We start from the raw sequence: 23,075 nt of genomic DNA, 5'->3' as shown, positions 1-23,075 counted from the left end.
TTGGGCTGAGCATTTAATACCCCCGATGCAGCTTCCAGGTTGCGACGTCATTGGATGTCTTCACGGTTCTGCACGTGTAATTGTAGTAATATAGATATCGGTCATGGTATGAAAAGTAGGAACCCTACAACGTAATCTTTGGATACACGTAACAACTTCTTACTTCCCTGCATGTCACCCGCACCCTGGATCTGCATCTTGCGCGAACTTGACTCCCGCGGTTGCAGCGCATGACGCCGCCGACCCGAGGCAGATTAGCAGTTAGCACTAGAAGCACGCGCTTGTGCGGGCGGAAGAATAGACGGCTAAACAGCACGCCGAACTTCCATCCATCTCTTCATCCACAGCGGACACCATTGTACCGCGATTGAGCAATACTAAGTGGTATGACCGTCTTGGATCCAACTGCAATTTGCTTGGCTTCAGGATAGCCGTCCCGCCGGGTAAATAGCAGAGCGGCTGGCGCATCGTGGGGCAGACTACCCCTCCATTCATAAGGGCCCATGGGGAAGGGCAACGTATAGCTATATAACATTGCTGCTTTTTTCAATTCAATTCAACTATCTGTCCCAACATCAACCAAAACTGAAATACACACATACATACAAACAATCATGGCAGACAAAGAACCCATCGTAACCCACGTCTTCACCGCGGACCCCTCTGCCCACGTCTTCAATGGCAAGCTCTACGTGTACCCCTCGCACGACCGCGAGACCGACATCGCCGACAACGACAACGGCGACCAATACGACATGAACGACTACCACGTCTTCAGCATGGAAGAAGTCGGCGGCCCCGTCACCGACCACGGCGTAGCCCTCAAGCAAGAAGACATCCCCTGGGTGCAAAAACAACTCTGGGCCCCCGACGCCGCATCCAAAAACGGGAAATACTACCTCTTCTTCCCGGCCCGCGATAAGGAGGGTATCTTCCGCGTTGGCGTTGCGAGCGGCGATAAGCCAGAGGGGCCGTTTAAGCCTGAACCCGAGCCCATCAAGGGCAGTTTCAGCATCGATCCAGCCAGTTTCGTGGATGAGGATGGTCAGGCGTATTTGTATTTTGGAGGGATTTGGGGTGGGCAGTTGCAGTGCTGGAAGACGGGCAAGTTTGTCCGCGAAGACTACGAGACTATGGAGGCGTCGTCTGGCCCGGCGCTCTGCGCGAAAGTAGCGAAACTGTCGGATGACATGACGACTTTCACCTCGGATGTCAAGGATGTTGTTATCCTCGACGAAGCGGGCCAGCCTATCCAGGCGGAGGACCACGACAGGAGGTTCTTTGAGGCGGCGTGGATGCACAAGTATAATGGGAAGTACTACTTCTCGTACTCGACGGGCGACACGCACTTCTTGTGCTATGCGATTGGAGATAGCCCGCTTGGACCGTTTACGTACGGTGGAAGGATCCTCGAACCGGTGATTGGGTGGACGACGCATCACAGTATTGCCGAGTTCAAGGGGAAGTGGTATCTGTTCTACCATGATAGTAGTTTGAGTAAGGGTGTTAATCATCTGCGGTGTGTTAAGATTAGGGAGATTGTGTATGATGAGCAGGGCAAGATCAAGCTTGCGGAGAGTCAGCCGAAGGTTATGTAAGGGGTTGCTTGCGTTACTATGTAGGATGGATGGTAGAAGGGGATGGGAATCATCTCCACCAAAAGAACTTCTTTATCCAAGTCCACTTTCTGCGTTCAACGGGATACCTCCCCTGCTTCACAGGTTCCTCCTCCATTGTCGACAAGGAAACATCATCCCTCACTTCCTCACACCCGCTCTTCCTCTCCACCGCCCTCTGAGTTTTGCCCTGCCGTCTCTCCATCCTCCTCCGCTCAATCGCCTCCAACCTCCCCCTAATCTCCTTCGCCAAAGCACACCCCCTCTCATCCTCCCTCTGCTTGTCCCCCTTCTCCTCAACCACTCCACTCAACTCCTCCACACCCTCCCCATCCCCCCTCCTCAACACCCTCTCCGCCTCAACCTCCGCCTCCCACTCCCCCCACCCCACCATCACCATATTCCTCACAAACCACGCAACAAACTTGTCATCCGGCAACTCGCAAAACGGCGCCGGGAACTGGCCTTTCCTGATATGCGGATTAGACAGTATGTTGATCATTTCCGGTACTAATCCCGCTCCCTGGATTGGTTTCCGGGCGTGCGGTGCGCCGATGGAAGAGCAACTAGCCGGAACGTTGGCTTTCTCATACCGGACCAGTTTGTCGATGCGGAAATCGCCGAATTGAGGGTATATGGGGCCGTCGCGGTATTCGGTCTTGTTTATGAGGAGGCGGGGGAAGGTGGAGGAGGCTTGGAAGGGCATTTCGATTAACCCCCTGGCTTCTAACTTTTTGGAGGGGATTATGCCGCGGGGGTCGAGGGTGTAGTAGGCTGGGTCTTTGTATAGGTGTTTTTCGCCCTTCCATTTTGGGGGCGACGTGACGGAGTCTGTTTTCCAGGATGGCGGTTTGGAGAGGAAAAGATCTTTGGTGATGGGGGCGTAGATGTTTGACAGGGCTTCTGCGTGAAGGGGGGATATGGAGAAGTTTGGGGTGTATAGGCGGCGGGTGGTTGGGAGGCCGGTTTTGGGTGGTGTGGTGGACATTTTGGGTGGTGCTGTGGTCGTACTTGACGGTTTTGGTGAAAGTGGTAGGAGTGAGAAGTTTTGGAGTGGAGAAAATTTGTAATGATTAGAAGTATGTGCGGCATGTCAAATATATATTTGGTGTCAAATTGGTGCTGTGGTATATTGCTCTTGTCTTTCCGTGGTTGAGTTAAGTGGGCTGGCCAGTCAGGTCTTTCCTAATGGTATTAACTGAACTTCTTTTGAGGATTTGTACGATACGTCACTCTTTCTGTTTCCCAACCAGGGTAGCGACGTATCCTCGGAGGTCTTTCGCTTGTTGCAAAACGTGGTTACCGTAGTTGCCTACCCTATGTATCCACTCTGCCGTCGAACACCCAGAATCACATGAGATACTCGATGGCCTATCACACTTACACCAATTATCAGCGCAGCCACAACGTCATCTCCTCGCATCTTCCACCACCCTGCCGTATCCGTCTATTCACCCAATCACACTAAACCATGTTATCATGGTGTAGCCTCCCCATCTCCCAATGATGAACCGTCTGGTCAACCCCATGTTCCCCGTCTTGAAACTTGCACTTCGGATGCTTGCCTCCGAAGTCCTTGCAATGACAGACATGTCCAAAAAAGCAGTTCATACGTCGGCACGCACCGCCATATACACAGCGTGTTCTCTGACCTAGAAACCACAACACGCTCAACACATCGTCGGTGATCTCGCTATGATCGTATTGGCATTCCTCGCCGTCGCATCCGTCGCCCAGGTGGTAGTGATAGCAGCTACGAACTCTACCATTCCGGCGTTTGTGTCCGAGATAGTCGCCAAAGCAGGAGTCAGCGGGTCGTTGAACGACATTTTCGTCGACACGCTGGCCCGCTGCGTTGACGGGTACGTAGCCAGGTAGCTCGTCTGTGATCATACAATTACTATCCCTCCTCGTGAACACCTCAAGTTGATCTGGCCTCCGGGTAGCGAGGAGAGTAAACTGGCACATTGGATCGTTGGGTACCTCATCCGGTTCGTCTGTCAATAGTTAGCCATATGGTTTGAATCACAGCGTTCCCACGGTGGACTTTACCCTGCACACCTTCCCTGCGTTTGCCGTCCATCAACAAGAATATCTTCGAGTCATGAACCCCAGTCACGTCCTCACAGAACCGGAGCATAGCTGGTGGACAATCCCCGTTTTCCGCCTTTATAAGGACGTCTACCCATAGTACGCACGATTCTAGGTCGACATTCGGCAGCTTCTTCGAGTGCTTCTTGAGACAAGTACGCATGAGGGCTTCCAACTTCGGACCCATGTTGGCTTTAGTGTTGCTTTGGACGAGTTCGTTGGCATACTGATTCGTGTTAGTGTCTGGCTGGTAACGCAAATTGGGTGTATGTATGTACTGGGAAGCTCATCGCGTCGATGTAAATGTAAACGAAGGGGTAAGGCGCCTTGGTTGGTTCGGTAGCCATGATCGAATCGGTCGCCATGGTTGAGTCCTGTGTAGCAGTGCGACCAAGGTAGCATGAAGAAGTATATCTATCTCTTGGGTTATTTGTGAGGCTTGTCGTTCGTGCACGTGGCTGAGTCTCGTGTCTTGCACCAAGAGACAAACACTACAGGACGATACTACCATAACAGAGAAACATCATGAGATTGCACCTGAAAAGGCGTGAACTATCATACAACAGACCCATCCACCCAATAAACAGAAAAGAAAAGACGGCGAAAGCCCGGGATATATAACAGATAGAAGAAACCAGACCCACTAACAGTATCTTACACACTCCTCGACAACATTCCATCTCTTCCTCCTCCTCTCAACCTTCTGCCCGTCTTTCGCCTCCATATCCTGGAGCTCCTTCAACTTCTCAAAGTCAATACTCTCCTTCTCTTTCTGCTCGGTCTTCTCTTTTGCCTCCTGTTCCGCCTTAACCAACGCTTCTATGTCCTTGAGTCGGGCTTCTTCCTGCTTTTGCCGAAGCTCCTCCTGCTCGTTGAGACGGCCTTGTTCGTTGTCCTGCTCGAGCTCATGTAGCCACACGCCCTTGCCATCGTTGAACACTTCCTTGAGTTGGGGCAGCGTGCCGCAGACGCCATCCACTTCGCCCCAGGGCAGCCAGGTTTGCTCGGCTTCGGTCCATATGCCGCCTCGTCCGCCGCGGTTGTCCCAGTAGCGATCGCCGCCGACTAGGTGGTTGTGGTAGCCGTCGGAAGACTGAGGTGCGCGGAAGTAGTTTCTCAACATGGCGCGTTTGTGGTCTGAGTACCACAAGTTGTCCCAGGTTATGTTGGCGGATGGTGGACGCTCGCCGCTCGAGTGCGAAGAGCTGCTTAAGATGATGGCGGGAACCGAACCGGAGTATGTGTTCTGGATCAGAGGTATGCTTTCCCAGGAAAGCTTGCGGCTCGGCAGGCCATCGAGCTCTAGTGTAAACTCCAGATTGTCAATGTATGCCGGCTTTTCGTTGGGAGACGGGTTGTGCTCGACGAAGTCGGGGCGCCAGAATGGGGTCTTGGTCTCGTTGAGGGCGACAGGGAGGGAGAGATAACGGGCGTCTGAGTCGGAGTGGCTGTATTGCGACAAGTCGGTCGAGTTGTCATGCAAAACAGGAACTAGTTCGTCTTCGAGGCAGTAGTCCAAAGGTTGGAAGAGCGCGTGGGTATAGTCCAGGCCGACGGAAAACTCATGTCGTGTAGTGTTCGCGAACTCAGCGTTGGCATGCTCCAGTCTTCGCTCGGCTTCTGACGTGCTCGCTCTGCCCGTGAGGTATTCTTTGACTTTGGTTCCCGTATGCTTCGACGCCACTTCCTCCGCATCTCTCCCCAGCTGCTGCTCGGCGAAGAGAGTCGCGAATACAGACTGCACCGTCTGCGACTGACTTCTGCCCTCCATGAACTTCTCGAGGGCGAGCTGGTATAGCATCTTCAAGTCGCTCGCCGGGCCCATGACCATCTTGGAGTGAATGAACTTCGCCGGGGTATCTGATATGCGTCGACCGTTCTCGCTTCCGTATGTACTCTCCGAGAGTATCGATTGAGGCACATACTTGCAGGCCATGTCATCGTTCTCACAGATCTTCTCCGCGCCGAACACGATTGTCTGGTTGAACTTTTGGTAGCCATCTTTGTTAATACCATACTTCTTCAGCAGCCGCATGTTGGCGTCTGCCAACAGCCTCTTGTATTGCGTGACAACCACATCGCTTGGCAGCTGGAACATCGACTGTTGTCCGTCCACGATGAGAACCAAGTCATGATCTTTGACGAGCTTCTCGTTACTCAGGTAATGCAGTGTGCTGTTCAGTGTATCCCTGTCCCACTTGAAATCCGACTCATATGGCTTATTCAGTTGTACCGCAGTCGGTGGAGGGTAGTGGAGAAGCATAGCAGACAGAGTCGTCTTGCAGAAGCCGTCTGTATCGCGCTCGGCAGGCATGAGAAGGTGGAAGTTCGGCGTCGTCTTCTTGAGCTTCGGCGGGACGTGGTCGAGTTCGCCATTCTCGATCTGCAGCGTAGTGTTCGAGGGGGTCTTGAATGGCGAGTGTACGATGTCGGGCAGGGGCTGGAGATACGGTCGCCATGGGTAGTACGAGGAGAAGTTGTGGTATCGTGAAGATATGGCCTGTTGGAGTTAGCTTGGACCCCAATGATGACGTTCAGGTCTGGCGGGGCATGTCGTATTCTCGACATCGTCTTTTCTGGTGTCTGTATCAGGTTAAACGTACCTCATGATTCCTCATACCCGTCAGTCCAAGCAGAACCGTGAGAAGTGCAATCGTCAAGACCATCATCCTCCCTCTTCGCGTGCATGCCCATTGTACGGCGGCACTTCCAAACTCCTTGGGCGACTGTGTCGGAGACATTGGCAATGCCAGCATTGCATCGCCTGCCATGGTGGGTGTGGAAAGGAAAGAGCGATTCGACGACCTGTGACTCCCTCGCTGGAAGCGGAAGTTGTCATACTTGGTCGACGGGCAGGTGGGACGCGCTTTCTGTATCCCCTCTGTGTGCCTTCCGTCTGGTGTCCCTGCGTCCCAAACGCCAGGGTCTCAACACCGATAGTCGTCGTCACACGTCACGGTCCGATCATGAACGCGCGTAATCTCCACTGAGTTGCAGTCTGATGTTTCGAAACAATGCCGCCGCCATTCTGCACGCGCGCGCAATGCCATCTCCATGGTTGTGCGAAACATACTGGAAACAGCCTGTGGGTAATTCTTACATTTCCTAGAAGAAAGTTGAGTTCAAGAGAAAGTCAGCCATGGACACGATAATAGGTGTACCCCTGTCTGTCGCGTCGCGTCGCTAATCTCAACGCGGGCTAGAGGCGGAGCCGCTTCGGCAGTCTTTGCTTTGCAGATCCGATGGATCATCAGGAACACTCGTCATAATTGCCGCTGCACATGGCGGCTGTTCGCATGTGAACTACGTGGGGATCCGCTTATGATAGCTGTAGCTTGGGCAACATCTCTAACAATCATCTGAAGAGATTTCAGGAGCTGCAAATCGATGCACCTACGATCTTCCAAAGGCTACATAAATCGGGCAGCTTACAGCTAGCTTCTTTTGATTTCCGAGGCTGACAGCAGAGAAATTGTGTGCTGATCTGATCATCCGTACAACCTTTGTGGAGAGTCGTACGACAACTGTGTCGCAATGGCTTGCGCTGTGATGGCATTCGGTCAGTCTCCTCGATATACGCAGCAGCCAGTAAGGGTTCATCAGCATGAACCGTCAAGCTCCACCCCCTTAAAATCCAGCGATATACCGATGCTTATCCGTGACCTCAGTAACCTCAAACTTCATGCCAACCCTGAGATCCCCAACCGACTTCGGCACTGCAAGCATACCGTAGCAGGGCTTGTATGTAATCCCCTCGTCAATCCTCCGGTACTTCATCAGCGCGTCCCAAGGCTGCGTCTTGTGCTTCTCCGCCGAATCAGGATGTACATTAGGCACCTGGCAACGCGCGCATCGCTGGGTGATGTCCAGAATGATTGGCTTGTTATCAGCATCAGACGTAATCTTGATCGTCTTCCAGCGATCTTCATCCCAAGGCGCGTTAGCATCCCCCTTGACGAGGATGTTGGGGCGAAAGCGACGAACGTCGATTGTGAGGCCTTCTGCGGCTTTAAGACGCGTGTTAAGTTCGTCGATGCTGGATTGGTTGCCGACGAGCACGGGCATCAGGTCGGGGAAACAGGTCGATGCATCTCTCCCTAGGACAGCTGGTGCACCGTTCGATACTAGAGGCCTGGGGTCCTCGGAGACAGGGGGCTTATACACAAGTCGTACCTCCTCATCGAAGAAGCTGTTGAATGGTGCGGTCATCTTCGTAGAGTACACGCGGGTTCCCGTTGTTGTACTCCAGATCTTCGCTGAGTGCTCCTCGGTATTCTCGTCGAGCCATTCCTTTGATGGATGAGCTGGGATTGAGAACTCCAACTTCTCGTCGACCGAATTCGGTGCTGGTGCAGTAACGGTAAGGGTATCAGTCTTTTCATCGTAGGTTGGCCGGATCAGTGTCATCTTGGAGTTTTGGCGGATCGTCAGGAACTCGTAGTTTGGGTAGCTCACCCACATCCATTGACGATCTGGCTCCGTCAGCATGTTACAATTCTTGAATATCTGACAACAGAGGCGCACCGAGGTCCAGGCCGGTTGGCAAGAGCTTCGCTGACTTTACGCTGATGCCGTGGCATGACTTGATGGGGTGTATGAAGAGCCCTGTAATCTCTGTCGCTGCTGGCAAAGGCCCAGAATTACTCTTTGCTTGCTGGCTCTTGGTGAAGTAGAAGTATGTGAGAATGGGTAAGACGAAGATCGACAGTAGAATCGCGACCTGCGTAGTGGCCGGGAGTGCCATGTTGCTGGTTGTGTTACCGAATAGTCAAGATTATACGACTTGCGCAAAACCTTAGGAAGGTATAACAACTGTAAGCGTTCCTCCCCAACGAGGTCTTTTTCTGCAGTGTACTAGTCACACGGCTCTCTTCTTATGTCGTGTACTAATACAGATACAGCTGTAGGGCGTGGTCTGACAAATTCAGAATGAGTGCATCGGTCCAGAGCGATGCCAGAGAAAATGTCTTGCCTAATCGAGTGACGCAGTGCGGAGTATATAGCTACAAGTGACAGCTCGCGACAATGACGCATTGAGCGGGGAAGGTGTTCGCAACGTAATGGGCTAGCGCTGCCGAAATCTCGCGTGCGGCGTCTCCGCGGCAGTTGTGCATCGCGAGAACGCGACTGCGACAATCATACAAGAACCCTCATCCTCATTACAAACTCTCAGACCGCATCCTCTTGCGCGGTCTATCATCACCATCATGATAGTCATCAGACCCCTCCTCCTCCTCCCGCACTTTATTCAGCCTCTCAATCTCCCCCTCCAACTCAACACAATACGTATCCAATTCCTGCGCCTGGTTCACCTTGACCTCCAACTCCCTCATGCGCTGCTGTAACCTAATATTACCCTCCATTTTCAGCATGCATTCCTTCTCCGCAGCATCCGCACGTTGCTTCTCCTTCTCGACCTCGTACTCCGCGTCTTCCAAGGCACGACGTCGCAGCTTTTCGGTTGTCTCGTATTCTTTGAGATCGGATTGGCAGCTTAGGAGTTGGGAGTCTTTGTCGAAGAGGGTGCCTCGGAGTCTGGCTGCTTCGCGGCGGGTGTCTGTGCAGGTTTTGTTGGAGCAGAGGGAGTGGGGTTGTGTTCGGTTGGCTGGTGTGGGGGACTCGGGCTCTGATGGCTGGCTGTGAGGATGGGGTGTGGAGCAGTCGATTGCGCTGTCGAGGATGTCTTGCTCCCATTCTTCGCGCTCGCACACGCGTGGTGTAGACGGCGTTGCAGTTGTATTGGCCATGTAGCTGCGATACTCCGCTCCTGACATACCGACCTTCTCTTTCGGCTCGTCGAATCGGTCGTAGTTGTATGGGTACCGTTGGTACAAAGGACCGTTCACGGAGGCGGCAATTGCTCGCTCTTGTGGTGTGTACATGTCTTCGTATCGCTTCATCGCTTCTCGTTGGTAGGCTACGCCTGTAGGCAGATCTGGATAACCTTGGTACGGGCGAAGCTTCTCGATCGTTGACAGAGTGACGTAGGGCCAGGTCTTTGGGTCTTCCTTGTCGTAGGTAGGGATGGCGCGCTTGATGCTCGCATACAGCCTCGAAGAGACGAAGCTGAAGGTGCCCTCATAGCGCGGTAGAGGTGCCATCTTTGCGTCGTGATCGTGTTAGCCATTTGTGATGCGCCGACGGCCATACTTGACCCACCTTGAGAGGTTCTAGCGAAAAACGAGTGGCAGGACGTTGCTGCTATCAGTTGGAAGAAGCAGGAGAGATTTTGCTGGCTGTAGGGGTCGCTCGTCGTGATCAAACTCCCGCCCTTTCGGTTAGTCTGGGAGATTCGCGGTGAGAGGGCGAGCGCTCCTCGTTCACCTTCACCATGAGCCATTTTCACCTCTGGTTGCCATGGAACCTTGGAACATTTCTCGTATTGAACGCAAGTTCAGTAAATCTATTGAGAGTGAGAATAAGGGACAGGGATGGGACCTGACAGACGCCACACTACCAACGAGTCCCACGGACCAGGTACGGGCAGGACAAAGTACCTGAAGCATTTCCGAACTAAACCCATATGACGCAGCCACGTCTTTGGCGACCCAGTGGATCTAGACCGACTGTCACGTTCCCCAACTTTTCCTGCCAAACAAGCCAGCATACGCAGGAATCAAGAACCGGACGCGCGCGCACATCCCTTCCGTTGCTACTGCATTTCGCAACTCTCAATCTTTGGCTTCTTCCGTGCTGCTTCTGCCCCATCCTCCTCCGCTCTCTTCTTCTGCAAACCTGTACCCTGTTTCTTCTTCTTCATCTCTTCCAAAATCTTGAAGATTTGCTGCTTTGCCACCATCGTCTCCTGCTTCGCTGTCAAGACGTCTTCGCCACGCTTTTTGAGGTTCGACTGCAGGCTGGCGATCTCATCTTCCTTCTTCGCCAATATCTCTTTCAGGGTACCGAGATTGGTGCGCTCTTGGGAAAGGAGCTTGTGCGACTGTTCCTTGTACTCACAGAGCGCGTCTCCAACCTGGGCGGAGAATTTTTGAACAGCCGTTTGGTACTTGGCCATCATTTCAGTAACTTTCTTTTCCGCGGTTTCTGCTTTAATATGTGCCTCTAGGTTCTCTTTTTTGGTATCGTCGAGTTCTTCTTCCAGTTCAGTCACTCTGCTGTTGGGCACTGTATCTGTGTCGTCCAACATCTTCATGATCTCGTGAATCGCTGCTGCTTCGGGCGAGTCATCCTCAGTAACCTCTTCATTCGCATGGTTTCCGACTATCACATCCTTGATGTCCTCCTCTTTCTTCGCAACCGGGTTGTTCTCCTTGATTTGACTCATCCACTCCTCCAGTTCGTCAGACGGTATATGCGGATGCGCTCTCAATTCGCCATTACGATCATAGTTGAGCGGATAGTAGCGAAAGAGGTTTTTCATCGTCCGATTCTTCCGACGATTGACAGTCCGCTGGCCTTGAAGAGGTCGAAGTCCGTCCATGTCCTTGATGAGCGTCTGTTCGTATACCAGATACTCGGGAGGGACCTTGCTCTTTCTGTAGTCACTGTTGTTCTCCGTTGCTATAACCTGGCTCACCAAGGGCCACGTGCGGGGATTGTACATGTCGTATTGCTGGGTAACTGTCTTCATGTGCATTCGCATGAAATAGCCGTCCCATGAGAAGTCGCCGCTCCAGACTCCGCAGGGCTCGATGTCTTTGTCGCCCATCTTGGAAAGTATGAGGCAGAGGAAAGATGAAGTAGAAGTAGAGAGATGCACGAGATGGGGTAGATGCAGGTGTAAGATACAAGCAGGCCAACATGATGAAGCGTGTTTCTTATACGCGACCTCTGTTACCACCTGAGGATGATGAGGTGAGTTGCAGCTTTGGACGGCTTCCCTCACTCCCACGTCTTGAGAGAGCTACGGTGAGATGCCGCAGCTGGCTTCAGACGCCATCGGAGATGTCCGTCAGAGAATACGTTCGCATAGCAAAAGCAACGACGATCACCACAACACATTTACCCCCATTCTCCCCATAGCATCACGCAACCAAACACCGCAGTGAGACACAAACCCGCGCCACACCCTCGGCCCGACTCGCAGGATGCGTTGCATGTGGGGGAAAGCGCGTCCACGAGGGGGCCAGCCTCACCAACCAACCAAGCGAGGCTACTCAACATGTGGCACAGTCACAACGAAAAAGACCGCCCCCGAAGTCTGACTCAGAATGCAGGTACACACCAAAGAGCGCGTCTACAGAGCACACCGTGCGGCGGGGCAGGCGGTAGACAGTATCGGTGACACACATGCAGACGAGGCAATAGCCGTCCGGGGATGCATGGTGCATGTGCAGTGTGCATATGCAGGAACGGGATATTGCATGTAATGTGTGTAACGTGAGTGACGACAGTGCATGGAGCACCAACGTCGCTGTCGATGTCGATGTCAAAGCCAACCGTAACGGCAGCGTCACGATGAGGAATGCGGGGAATTCAATGATGCATGTTTCTAATAAGAGATTTGAATTTGATTATCGTAGTATATACCCAACTCCCCAACCCTGACCCGTAATACCACAGACCCAGTGAGGCCGAATCCATGCCCACACCCTGACTCCAACCCCCAGAAAGGACACCCTATGCCTAAACGCCCACAAGATCTACCTATAATGCAAGAGACAAGACAAGATAAGTCGCCATCGTAAGATGAGGGTATAGAAGTAAAAGCACACCCATGCCGTGAGTGAGTACATGTTCGGCCATCGCCCATACGAACAGTCTTTAGTCCTGCGTTGGAAACGCTGACAATGAAACGGCAGCGTGTAGTGTGTGCGAAGACAGTCGTGATGGTGCCAAACACGTGAATTGAAAGAGTGAAATCGCAAATGCTGTGAACATAGTGAAGATGGTAGTAGTGCGTGCATATTGCCAGGACACTCAAGGAAAGATTAGAGTGTCGGTAGCTCAGCCGCAGAGAGACCGTGAATGCAAATGGCAATGGGATGAAGGAGTGACGTGATGCGACGGTAGTCGCGATGCTGAGCGCGGCGACGCTATGATAGAACTAAGCCTTTGCTGAAGTCTTCTTGACGGAGCCTTTGTTGGAGACCCGGGTAGGTGTCTTGGGCGACTTGGCGGGTGACTTGGGTGACTTTGGCGACTTGGGAGTACGGGCTTTGGCTGGGGTCTTCTTGGGCGATGGAGTCTTGCCTGGGAGCTTGGGGAGGAACTCGATAGAGGGGACTTGTTCAGTCTCCTTCTCCTCGAGCATCTGGAGGATGACGTCGACGATCTTCTTGACCTCTGCGTAGGTCTTGTTGAAGCCGAGCCACTGGTCTAGCTCGCGGAGGACGTCGATGGGCGCCTCGAAGTGCTTGCCGATCTTGGGGTGGACACTCTGCTCAGCTTGTTCATTCTTGGCTCCGGCGGCGACTTGACGGGAGTAGTGGTTTAGACGCGCTTCCTCGGACTTCTTGAAGGCGATGTCGTAGGTGGTGCCTGGGAACTGCTTCTCGATGACTTCGAACTGGCGGAGGATGAGCTGCACTTTGCGGATCTGCCACTTGGTCTTGTTGTAGGTCGCGCGCTGGTAGTGCTTGCGGCAGAAGAGAGGCCAGTCGGTGACGTCGCGAGTGCACGCCTTGTTGCGGCCAAAGTGGTCGGAGATGACCTTGCGCGACAGGTCCTTGGTGTACTGGCCAGTCATGCAGCGGGTATGCTCGTCGTTCATGCAGAGGAACTCGCGCTGGGAGTCGGGTACGTCTTCACCGTCATCGAGACTCTCGTCGCCAGAAGGGTCATGCTCGGTCTTTACTCAGTTGGTACTCGGTCAGTCTATTGATTCAATGGTGGAGTGGTGACTCCGCACATTGCGCGAGATGCGTGCAGATGGGGGGCTTTGCACTTACGAGGTCAGTCATGACGGTGTCAGGAGTCTTGACAGTGGGCGATGAAGGCTCTTCCTTGGCGGACTTGGGAGTGGAAGGTGGTGCAAGTATGAGCGCCGAGGTGATGTCAGGAGAATCACTCGGGCTCTCGACGAGGTTGTCGACAGACATCGCGTTACGGATTTTGTCGGCTTGAGTGACCTCGGGCGTAAAGGTAGCGCCAGCAGCGGTGTCGGGAGTCTTGATCATATAGTCGGTGGACATGATGACTGAGTCCGTGGGTAGATATATTACTAGTAGAGGGACGACTGTTGAAGGACGGTCGGCTGCACTGCTGTTGACGAGAGTTCAGTCTGTTGTTAAGAAAGTCTCGAGGGAGGTGAGCGGAGGCGGGTTATAAGTGGGAGGAAGGGTGGGAGGCGGCGGTGCAATCGCGGCAGGCCGATGGGAAGTGAAGGTGACTCTCAAGTGACCAATTTTTACTGTTTGAACAGACCGCCTGAGCAACCCACCGTCACCTCAGGACGGACTCAACCACGTCCCTGACTATTGTCCGTGATTCACATGTGCCGTCGTACAATGCAACGCACTGCGGCCCGAGACCGCTGGACCGCTTGAGCCCCGCTGAACTGCCATCTGCCTGGTAACTTGGGCCAATGGTGAGCCCGTGAGAATCGCGATACACGTCCCTGCCAAGACAATCGTTTGCTCAAGCCCTGGCCAGCCTTTTCTTCGAGCCGCGTATGACGCCTCGAGATCGCGACCCGTGTGAGTCCAACACTTGGAGATATTAATCATGGAATGGTCGGGAAGATGAAACAATCGCCGCAATCGCCAACCCGAGTGGCAACGAGGCACTATTGAAGCTGTGCCGCTGCTGAAGGATGAATTACACTCAGAGTAGGCCCGCGGAATGTTGTCACAGTACCCACATTGACAGAATACGAACCAGACAAACCTTTCGAGTAGGGTTGAATGAAGTGAGGGAGTGAGAGGAATGGAGTCACGTATACGGTGATTGAAGCCTAGGAATGAAGTCTCAAGACGTGACATAGAAGTTGACTACGATTGAGTCAAACAACGACCTCAACGTAAGTATGACGGCCCCCAAGTGACTGTTAACCGACCCAACCGCGATGGTGTACGTCTAAGAGCTCAGAGTCGACAATCAGGGCTCGTGCCAACAGTTCGCCAGCCCGACCCTTGTGAAGAGACTTACTTGCCGAAGGGTAGATGTAAACGAGCATCTACGGCGTGGCATGAGTTGGTCCCCGTTCTAGTTCCCTGTTGTCTAGGTTTTGATAAGTTCAGTGCCTTCCAAGGTCCCGAGGTCGCAACCGCGCAGCGCTTGTGTCGAGAACTAGTGATCAGACACTTATGCGATCCAGCCAATCCAAGATGCGCAATTCTGATGTACCTGGCGGAATACCGTATACGTCTGAGGCTTAAGGCCGGCAATGCTCCTCCACTACGATCTCCGGACCGAACCCAAACTACGCTGCGAAGGATTCCAAGCTGCTATAGGTCGCATTCCGACGGCGGCTATGGGAAGTTACTCGATTGGCTGATACTCCTAAATATAGTGGAAATAATACTAGTTCTTTGCACTCTTTAGAGACTTGTGCCTTTGAAGAAATACGGGGCGAACCGCGGATCGGGGCCAAAAGCGTCCATGAGGCTGAGTATCTGTGTTGCTATTCGACATTTATCTCCGGCATTTCGAACTTCGAAACAAGTGTCTAAAGTAACACGACTGCGTATGTTAGGTTGCATACCTCAACGATCGCAGATGCGATCTGAACCGACATGGGACGGATGGTTACGAAAGGGATTTCTTCGAAGAGGATAGCGGACCAAGTCACGCGTACGACTGCGGCAAGTACCAACACGGCCGGCGCGTAAAGTAAAGTAACGATGAAAGAAAGTTTGTTGTAGGTGTCTTATGTGGTCGTCCCGATAGCGTGGTAGCTCCGTGTACCCCGTGCGGTTGGGGAAGGGGAGACGGATAAACTCGAGGGTGGTGATGGTGGGAGGGAGATGGCACGATGGCTTATCGATAACGCAAATCACGTGCGCATCCCGTCAACAGACAGTGCCTAGCGTCTTTCGCGCTTGTAGCGTCAAGTGGTAGTGAGGAGCTCCTGTTCTGCGCATCGTCACGCTGCACGGCACCCACAGGCAAATCGCGGGACACGCCAGCAAACTACTGTTTATCGCTTGAGATGCGCCCACACGTCATTCCTACCACGCAACTTCTTTCTACACACTGCATCCTGAGCTGAGCGCGTTCGCGGCCACTTTCCTCGCCCTGCAACCCACGGAGCGCCCTCACAGCCACCATGCCGCCGACCACAGGCACTCGAACGTCTACGAGACAGGGGCGGGCCACGGTCCGACCTACCAACTACTATGCGCGCACCTTCGCCGGCCGCCTCGCCGCCAGCGGGATGGAGCAGACGCCCGAGGCTTCCAACAGCGCGCCCGGCTTCCTGCCCGCCCTCACACATTTTACAGGCGCCGTAGACGCATTCCCAAAGGAGATAATCAAGCATTTCTCCATGTTCAAGGAAGTCGAGGCGAAACTCCACGACCCCGAGCAGATGCTCACGGAGCTGCTTGACGAGATCGCCCAGCAGCCCGTCACCACCAAGGCGCAGCTGGCGGCCATAGAACAGGCCTCTACAGCATCCGAAAACACTACCAATGTACGTTCCTGTTTGAGCGCACGCCATTACCCCAGGCTCACCATTCGCAGCTCAACCCATCCAACCCCGACAACCTCTCCCCAGAAGAGCAGGCAGCGATCCAGAAGCGCCAGCTCTTCTTTCGCCTCAGAATGCTCATCGCGAACATGCTCCCCACGCTCGACGAGAAGCTGGTAGTCCTCCAGGGCGCCAAAGCCACCAAAGACAAGGGCCTCATGCGCATGCACCACTCCTTCTCCCAGCTCGACGGCGAAATCAGCGACGAAGCGCGATACGGCAGCCTCACACACTGGGCATACGCGGACAAGGAGGAAAAGAAAAAGGGCGGCCCATCCCACGAGCGACAACGGCGCGAGGTAGCTGCGGCGAACAATTTGGCCGCGGCAGCGCAGCACGTGCATGACGTCGACTCAATCGCGGCGAAGAGCGAGGCCAGACGCGAAGCCATGCAGGCCAACAAGCGGAGTCGACATCACCAGGTCGATTCCGACTTCGACGACCGACCCGCGAAGAAGCCACAGAAGAGGAAGCCCATGCCTGCGGAGACAGCAGGGCCAGACAACAGGAACCCCGGGTTGGGCATCTCGAGCAATGGCGCAGGTCCGCACGGCAAGCGAAAGAAGACCGAAAAGGCCCTCGCTGCAGCGGCACCAGCGGCCCCGGCCATGGAGCGATCAATAAGCAGTGCTCTGAAAGCTACCAGCAACGGCGTACGAGGTGGCTCAAGCCCACGGGGTACCCCAGGTCCAGAGAGCGCCGCAGCGAAACGCAAACCGCGTGCCGCTCCCGTGCCTGCGCAACGCAAGAACCCGCTTCCGCCGTACTCGCCCCCAATGGCGTCGTCACCCCTGGCCGCCAATTTTGCCATCAACAAAGCAATTGCCGGTGCATCGGATCGACCGCTGTCTGCACGTGCGCGGAAGAACTCCACAGCCAACTCGGTGGCGTCGCTCAAAGACCAAGAGGCTCCTGCGGCACGGCGCCCTTCCTCTTCTCATTCCGTACAACAGGCCGCTAGTAGCAACGTCATTACGGAGCTTGAGCAGGCTGCTGGGATCGTGCGGGACAATACCTCGGTAAAGGGCGCGTCAACTCCAAAGGAGAGCGCAGAGGTCCCGCCGCCCTTTGACACATCCAACATGAAGTTGGAAGATTTGGGACAGCCTGAGCCAGAGAGTATGGACGTTGATCCACCTGTGCCGGCAGCAGCCTCTGCAAGGCCCGGTCGCACTTCAAAGACTGCGACACCTGTCATTGGCGCGTTCCCAGAAATATCAATGGCGAGAAGTCGCAGCAGTCGCAACGCGAACAATGGCAACTCCAACTCCAACACCTCATCCGAGAACAACAGCACGACAGGCACCGGGTCGAAGCGAGGCAACAAGAAGAATACGCAGCCGACTACTGCCACTGCCTCGCCAGCCATGAAACCCGTTACGAACGTGAAATCGAACCCTCCGTCCTCCGCCGCAAGCTCCGTCGCACAAGAACAAGAATACCAAGAAGCCGAGGTAGAAGCCGAGCCCGAAGTGGAATCGGAGGAAGACGGCGACGAACCCCGATACTGCTACTGCAACGAAGTGTCGTATGGCAACATGATTGCCTGCGACAACGACGACTGCCCCCGCGAGTGGTTCCATCTTGCTTGCGTCAACCTTGACAAACCGCCCACTGGCCGGACCAAATGGTTCTGCAGTGACGAGTGCAAGGAGACACACACCAAGACCAAGGCCAAGGGGGGTCGTCCAGGTAGTAGTAGACAATAGGAATTAGGAAGGAGTTCAAGGCGTTCTGGGACGGGTCCAGCGGGAGCTGGGTCTAGGCAAGGCCCGAAGGGTAAGGGCAAGGCTAGGTTAAATCTCTGGGATGGTTGGAATGCTCTGTAGAGGGGGCTTCCAACCGCGGTTTGCATTTCTTTGGATTCTTGTGTGGGTTTCGCGGCGTTGTCCCTCTAGGCTTGGGTAAATGGCGCATCTTCTCTCTTACGATCATGATATCTGGACTGGTGATATCCGCTTTGGAGGACACTGGCGTTTTGCATCGTCCAGCACATGGCATCGAGAAGTACAGCCCTCGCCTTTACTGGCTACATTATTGTATATGAGGCATTACCTTTGCTCTATTTATTAGAGCAAGTAGTTCAATAGCAAAGTACCTACATACATTCACAAGTCTTGTTGCAAGGGATCTGGAGTGGCCTGAGCTTCGTGTAGCACCGTTGTTGATGCGCGCCATTCCAGAGGTCCTTCCTGCCCCTCATACATGCCATGCGGCAGCGGTACGGCACCCGTCAGCCTCAGAAATGCCCCTTGCAGATCCACCTACGACTTAGAAAGACGTCATCGTCATTGGTCCACGCGCCCTCGCCATGCAGCTCAGCCTGGACCCTGAAGCGCTAGCTGCGTTCGATGATGCAGCCAGCAGCCCCGGGGCGTGCTCACCGCTCGAACACGCGACAAGAACGCCTTGGATACCATAATCCCCCGACGACTATCTCCCGCGTTGGAACACGTATGATATAGACTCCAACTTCATCATGGCACCTACAGATCACCCTTCAGCGGAAGAACTGCTCATATGCGAGCCCGAGGGCGGCGCGCCAAATGCCCCGCCAGACCTTCGATTCTTACACTACAATGATGTCTACCACGTTGAAGCGGGGTCAAGAGAACCTGTGGGCGGATACGCTCGATTCCAAACTCTCGTCAATTACTATAGAAACGACGAGAGGTTCAAGGACCAACCAAAGCTCTTGACCTTTTTCTCTGGAGATGCGTTCAATCCAAGCATTGAGAGTAGTATCACAAAGGGTGAGTGAGCTGAATCGCCCAGGATATGCAAGGAGACTGACGCTAATTCTAGGAAGCCACATGGTTCCTGTATTGAATAACATTGGCACAGATGTCTCTTGCGTAGGGGTATATACGTCAGTCTTCGTAAAGGGCGATTCAGCTAACGACAACTCAGAACCACGACCTCGACTTCGGTGTCAAGCAGTATCGCTACCTCACAGCCAAATGCAAGTTCCCATGGCTCCTCGCAAACGTACACGATCCAGCCCTCGGCGACGGCGTCCCACTCGGAAACGCGAAGAAGACGGTCATGCTCACAGCATCCAACGGCATCAAAGTCGGTGTCATCGGACTCGCAGAACGAGAGTGGCTCGACACAATCAATGCGCTGCCGCCGGACATCATATACAAGAGCGCGTCTGAGACTGCGAGAGAACTTATCCCTGGCTTGAAAGAGCAGGGCGCAGAGATCATCGTATGCGTGTCGCATCAGCGAGAGCCCAATGACAACAAGCTGGCAAAGCAATGCGGCGGCGGCTTGATTGACATTATTCTCGGCGGTCACGACCACTACTACTCGTACAGCCTGATCAACGGCACCCAAGTACTGCGTTCAGGCACGGATTTCAAACAACTCTCCCATGTCGAGGCATGGCGGAAGCCCGAAGGCAAAGGATGGGACTTCAAGATCATACGGAGAGACATTGTCAGCAGCATACCACAAGATCCCCAGGCAACGGAGCTGGTAGAAGAACAAACACGAGAGATCAGGAAGCGATTAGACAAGCCGATCGGATACACCGCTGCACCACTCGACGCGCGATTTACAACTGTACGAACCAAGGAGTCGAACATTGGCAATTTCGTCTGCGATCTCATGCGCTACTACTACTCAGCAGAGTGCTGTATCATGGCCGCTGGAACGATACGCGGTGATCAGATCTATCCTCCTGGGCTATTGAAGCTTAGAGATCTGGTCAACTGCTTTCCATTCGAAGACCCAGTTGTAGTACTAAAGGTCACGGGAAAGGCCATACGAGAAGCACTGGAGAACGGCGTCAGCAACTACCCAGCCCTCGAAGGAAGATTCCCACAAGTCTCCAACATCACCTTTGAAGCCGACTACTCAAAGCCACCGCATTCACGAGTGACAAATGTGACAATCGGAGAAGAGCCCGTGGACGAGACGCGCGAGTATGTTCTTGCTACAAGAGGCTACATGGGTCGGGGTAAAGGTACGTTACTTTCTATCAATACGGTCACAATGCTTACTAACTTCTTTCCAGATGGCTACACATCCCTCCTAATCGAAGAAGAAGGCGGCGTCGCCAAAGAGATCGTCTCGGAAGAAAATGGTGTCCTCATCTCCACTATCCTGCGCCAATACTTCATGTCCCTCAAGGTTCTCGGCAAATGGAAACGCTGGGGCAAGTCCATGAACTCGCGCTTCGCGTCCATCCAAACGAACCTGCAGAAACACGGTCATGGGTTCCACGACCCGAGTCCTACTTCGCCTACCCAGTCGCGCGGTAACAACACCGATGAAGTAGACCTAGGTGAGAAGAACCAACTCGACGACAACACACACGATACCCTCGGAGAAGAAGATCCAGACCAAGATGAAGATGAAGACGATGGCCCGATGTACGATTCGAGAGTCCCGATACAGTTTACAGACAAGCAGACCGAGATGATAAGGCGTGTCATGCGGAAATGGTGGCGCGTTGCCGGTCTTAAAGGCAACCCTAAGATGTGTGATGAACTAGACGGCGCAGAGTTCCAGGTCAACTGGACGAAAGCTATTGCGCCGAGGTTGGAAGGCAGGATAAAGGAGATTGGGCCTGGGGTTAAGATTGAGGCGTGACGATGTGTATCGTATCTAGAAAGCTGTGATGGGAAAGATGTTTAGGATACGCATGTCACTGCTATGGTATGAAGAGAGGAGCTGTATATGATGTATATGATTCATGATTCATAAGCCTCAGGCTAGGCTGAAATGCGATCTCGAGAGTCTACTTCATTGCAAATTCCATATGCTACACACCCTCATAGCCCACAAGTCTCTTCTACTCCTTCGCATACCCCTTGTATGTCCCGTAGTTTCCTCCCGCAGGTGCAGGAACGTTCTTGTAGTCGCCGTAGGTTGCTGGTTTGGGAGCAGGGACGTTCTTGTAGTCGCCGTATCCGCCCACAGGCGCAGGAACGTTTTTATAGTCGCCTTGTTGCGGTGTTAGTAGGACGGAGGGTGGGGAGGGAAGGGGATAGGGGAGAGGAGGAGATATTCATAGAGGGATGGGTATAACTTACCGTACGTGCTGTATTTACCCTGGGCAACTGCAGCCGGTGCGGCGAGAGCGCATGCTACGAGAGCGAGGATAGATAGGACGGACTTCATGGTTGATGTAAGGGTTGGGTAGAGAGATTTGGTATTAGTGAGTAAGAGAGAGAGGCTTGTATGGATGGGCAGTAGGAATTGAGTCCTGCTGTACGGTATATGTGCACAACGAGCACGTCTTATATATGTACATATATCCTCCAATCGACTCGGCTGAAGCTAGCTCTTACCTATTCGCATCCTCCCCCGCGTGTCTTAGCTACATCGTGCGCTGGCTTTACTCTCTGTGGCGTGATTCCAGACTAGATCTCGTATGTGCGGCGGGCTGATTATTGAGCTTGGTCCGGTCAAAGCCGTGAGAATGGGAGCGTAGTGAAGAGCAGGCGGGATGGCGCTGGGGCAACAGTGTAGAGTAGTCAGGGTTTGTCGGAATCAAGTTGTCTATGCAGAAGCACATGCTTGTTTGTGGAGAGCTGAGAGCGACTTTGGCGTCATACACTTGAGTTTGGAGTGTTCAGCTTGGAGTGTTCAGCTTGGTGTGTTCAGCTTTGGAACCTTGGTAGTGGACTTTCGGTGTGGAAGAGATGTCACTGTAACCCCACAGAGCTTCGACGCTTTGGACTCCGCATCTTGCATCGTAGATTACGCAAGACTCGATGTGGCGCTCGTGGTGGTAGCTGGCATCGTGCTATTGATTCTGCTTGTCAACTTTAGTCCCGTATCTATTCTCGTGGTGGTGCCATCGAGTTCGAAAGCCAACTATCGAAATGGCAGCACGCGCGCTGCAAGTTCCTCGATTGCAGTTTAGCGTATATGATGACCATTATTTCCGACAAGGTATACGAGACAGGTCGTGGTGGTTGTGTGACCCAGCTCAGCCCTAAAACGCCACCAGCGATCGTGAATGGAGGGGTGCATCGTGTGTCGTATTCAGCTTAGGCGGGGTAAGAGCTAGAAGCTCGGAGTGGGACTGACCACCATCCGCGATATTTTGGCCATGGCTAATCGTCGCCTTTTCGATCTGGTATGCCTTTCGCTCTTGTCTTCATCTTCAAGCGAGTGTACATAATTCTATCTCTTCTTCATTGCCGCCATGTCGAACATCGAACATGAGAAAGGACCAAGTTACGACCATGATCGAGAGAATGAAGACTGCGAGAGGTTGCTTGCAGATCATGAAGAAGCCTCGCTCGATTTGCGACCCTTGCGACAAATACCACAGCATTGGTCATGGCTAACCATCGCTACCGCGTTCCTCGGCACAGCGATACTCTCTGCCTTCCTAGGAGCATGGATAGCTCAAAGGGAGCGACTCGATGCTGATACGTTTTGCATCAGGCACACCTCACAGTATTGTACGGCCGAAGGATCTGCTTGTGAGGAAGGTCTCGCTAAAACTGTCAGCTCCGATCATCAAAGATGTCGGAATCACCTACGGCCAGGTCCAATTCAACGGTTCCTTATTGGTATCAAATGCCTATCGATTGGACGCTGGACCTGAAGTGGATGCGGTATGGAAAGAGTTGGGTGTCGACTGTAAGCTCTTCTGATGTACAGAGATACCATTGTCTAACGTTCATCGATAGATCATGCAGCGAGAGTACCAGTCGAGGAGGCAGGGAAGTCGGGTCTTGCCTCTGACCAAGTGAAGATCAAAGAAGAATACGGAGGTGGATATCCGGCACACGTGGAAGGCTTGCACCATC

General features: G+C 53.5%; 9 protein-coding genes across 9 annotated transcripts; 3 read left to right on the top strand and 6 right to left on the bottom strand.

Annotated features, from left to right (window-relative positions):
• Positions 1 to 614: 614 nt before the first annotated feature.
• On the top strand, positions 615 to 1,598 carry J4E93_005507 (uncharacterized protein; the record flags this gene model as incomplete). The annotated part of the gene is made up of 1 exon (XM_049343427.1): positions 615 to 1,598. One exon carries the CDS (start codon positions 615 to 617, stop codon positions 1,596 to 1,598), a length of 984 nt encoding a protein of 327 aa, XP_049199520.1.
• A 49-nt stretch (positions 1,599 to 1,647) lies between these two features.
• On the bottom strand, positions 1,648 to 2,604 carry J4E93_005506 (uncharacterized protein; the record flags this gene model as incomplete). Its single annotated transcript, XM_049343426.1, has 1 exon — positions 1,648 to 2,604. The coding sequence occupies one exon, from the start codon at positions 2,602 to 2,604 to the stop codon at positions 1,648 to 1,650; it is 957 nt and encodes a 318-aa protein (XP_049199519.1).
• Positions 2,605 to 3,080: 476 nt separating this feature from the next.
• Positions 3,081 to 6,478, bottom strand: J4E93_005505 (uncharacterized protein; the record flags this gene model as incomplete). Its single annotated transcript, XM_049343425.1, has 4 exons — positions 3,081 to 3,613; positions 3,678 to 3,933; positions 4,366 to 6,207; positions 6,311 to 6,478. The coding sequence occupies 4 exons, from the start codon at positions 6,476 to 6,478 to the stop codon at positions 3,081 to 3,083; spliced, it is 2,799 nt and encodes a 932-aa protein (XP_049199518.1).
• Positions 6,479 to 7,334: 856 nt separating this feature from the next.
• On the bottom strand, positions 7,335 to 8,451 carry J4E93_005504 (uncharacterized protein; the record flags this gene model as incomplete). The annotated part of the gene is made up of 2 exons (XM_049343424.1): positions 7,335 to 8,179; positions 8,232 to 8,451. The coding sequence occupies 2 exons, from the start codon at positions 8,449 to 8,451 to the stop codon at positions 7,335 to 7,337; spliced, it is 1,065 nt and encodes a 354-aa protein (XP_049199517.1).
• A 415-nt stretch (positions 8,452 to 8,866) lies between these two features.
• On the bottom strand, positions 8,867 to 9,808 carry J4E93_005503 (uncharacterized protein; the record flags this gene model as incomplete). The annotated part of the gene is made up of 1 exon (XM_049343423.1): positions 8,867 to 9,808. One exon carries the CDS (start codon positions 9,806 to 9,808, stop codon positions 8,867 to 8,869), a length of 942 nt encoding a protein of 313 aa, XP_049199516.1.
• Positions 9,809 to 10,359: 551 nt separating this feature from the next.
• Positions 10,360 to 11,376, bottom strand: J4E93_005502 (uncharacterized protein; the record flags this gene model as incomplete). Its single annotated transcript, XM_049343422.1, has 1 exon — positions 10,360 to 11,376. The coding sequence occupies one exon, from the start codon at positions 11,374 to 11,376 to the stop codon at positions 10,360 to 10,362; it is 1,017 nt and encodes a 338-aa protein (XP_049199515.1).
• A 1,338-nt stretch (positions 11,377 to 12,714) lies between these two features.
• J4E93_005501 (uncharacterized protein) lies at positions 12,715 to 13,801 on the bottom strand (the record flags this gene model as incomplete). The annotated part of the gene is made up of 2 exons (XM_049343421.1): positions 12,715 to 13,458; positions 13,559 to 13,801. The coding sequence occupies 2 exons, from the start codon at positions 13,799 to 13,801 to the stop codon at positions 12,715 to 12,717; spliced, it is 987 nt and encodes a 328-aa protein (XP_049199514.1).
• A 2,075-nt stretch (positions 13,802 to 15,876) lies between these two features.
• J4E93_005500 (uncharacterized protein) lies at positions 15,877 to 18,008 on the top strand (the record flags this gene model as incomplete). Its single annotated transcript, XM_049343420.1, has 2 exons — positions 15,877 to 16,242; positions 16,293 to 18,008. 2 exons carry the CDS (start codon positions 15,877 to 15,879, stop codon positions 18,006 to 18,008), a joined length of 2,082 nt encoding a protein of 693 aa, XP_049199513.1.
• A 770-nt stretch (positions 18,009 to 18,778) lies between these two features.
• On the top strand, positions 18,779 to 20,898 carry J4E93_005499 (uncharacterized protein; the record flags this gene model as incomplete). The annotated part of the gene is made up of 4 exons (XM_049343419.1): positions 18,779 to 19,052; positions 19,105 to 19,160; positions 19,210 to 20,269; positions 20,321 to 20,898. 4 exons carry the CDS (start codon positions 18,779 to 18,781, stop codon positions 20,896 to 20,898), a joined length of 1,968 nt encoding a protein of 655 aa, XP_049199512.1.
• Positions 20,899 to 23,075: the final 2,177 nt, after the last annotated feature.

The sequence above is a fragment of the Alternaria ventricosa genome, assembly GCF_023758065.1.
Source record: "Alternaria ventricosa strain BMP 2768 chromosome Unknown scaffold_8, whole genome shotgun sequence".
NCBI lineage: Eukaryota > Fungi > Ascomycota > Dothideomycetes > Pleosporales > Pleosporaceae > Alternaria > Alternaria ventricosa.
This window is presented reverse-complemented; position numbering and strand designations above follow the sequence as displayed.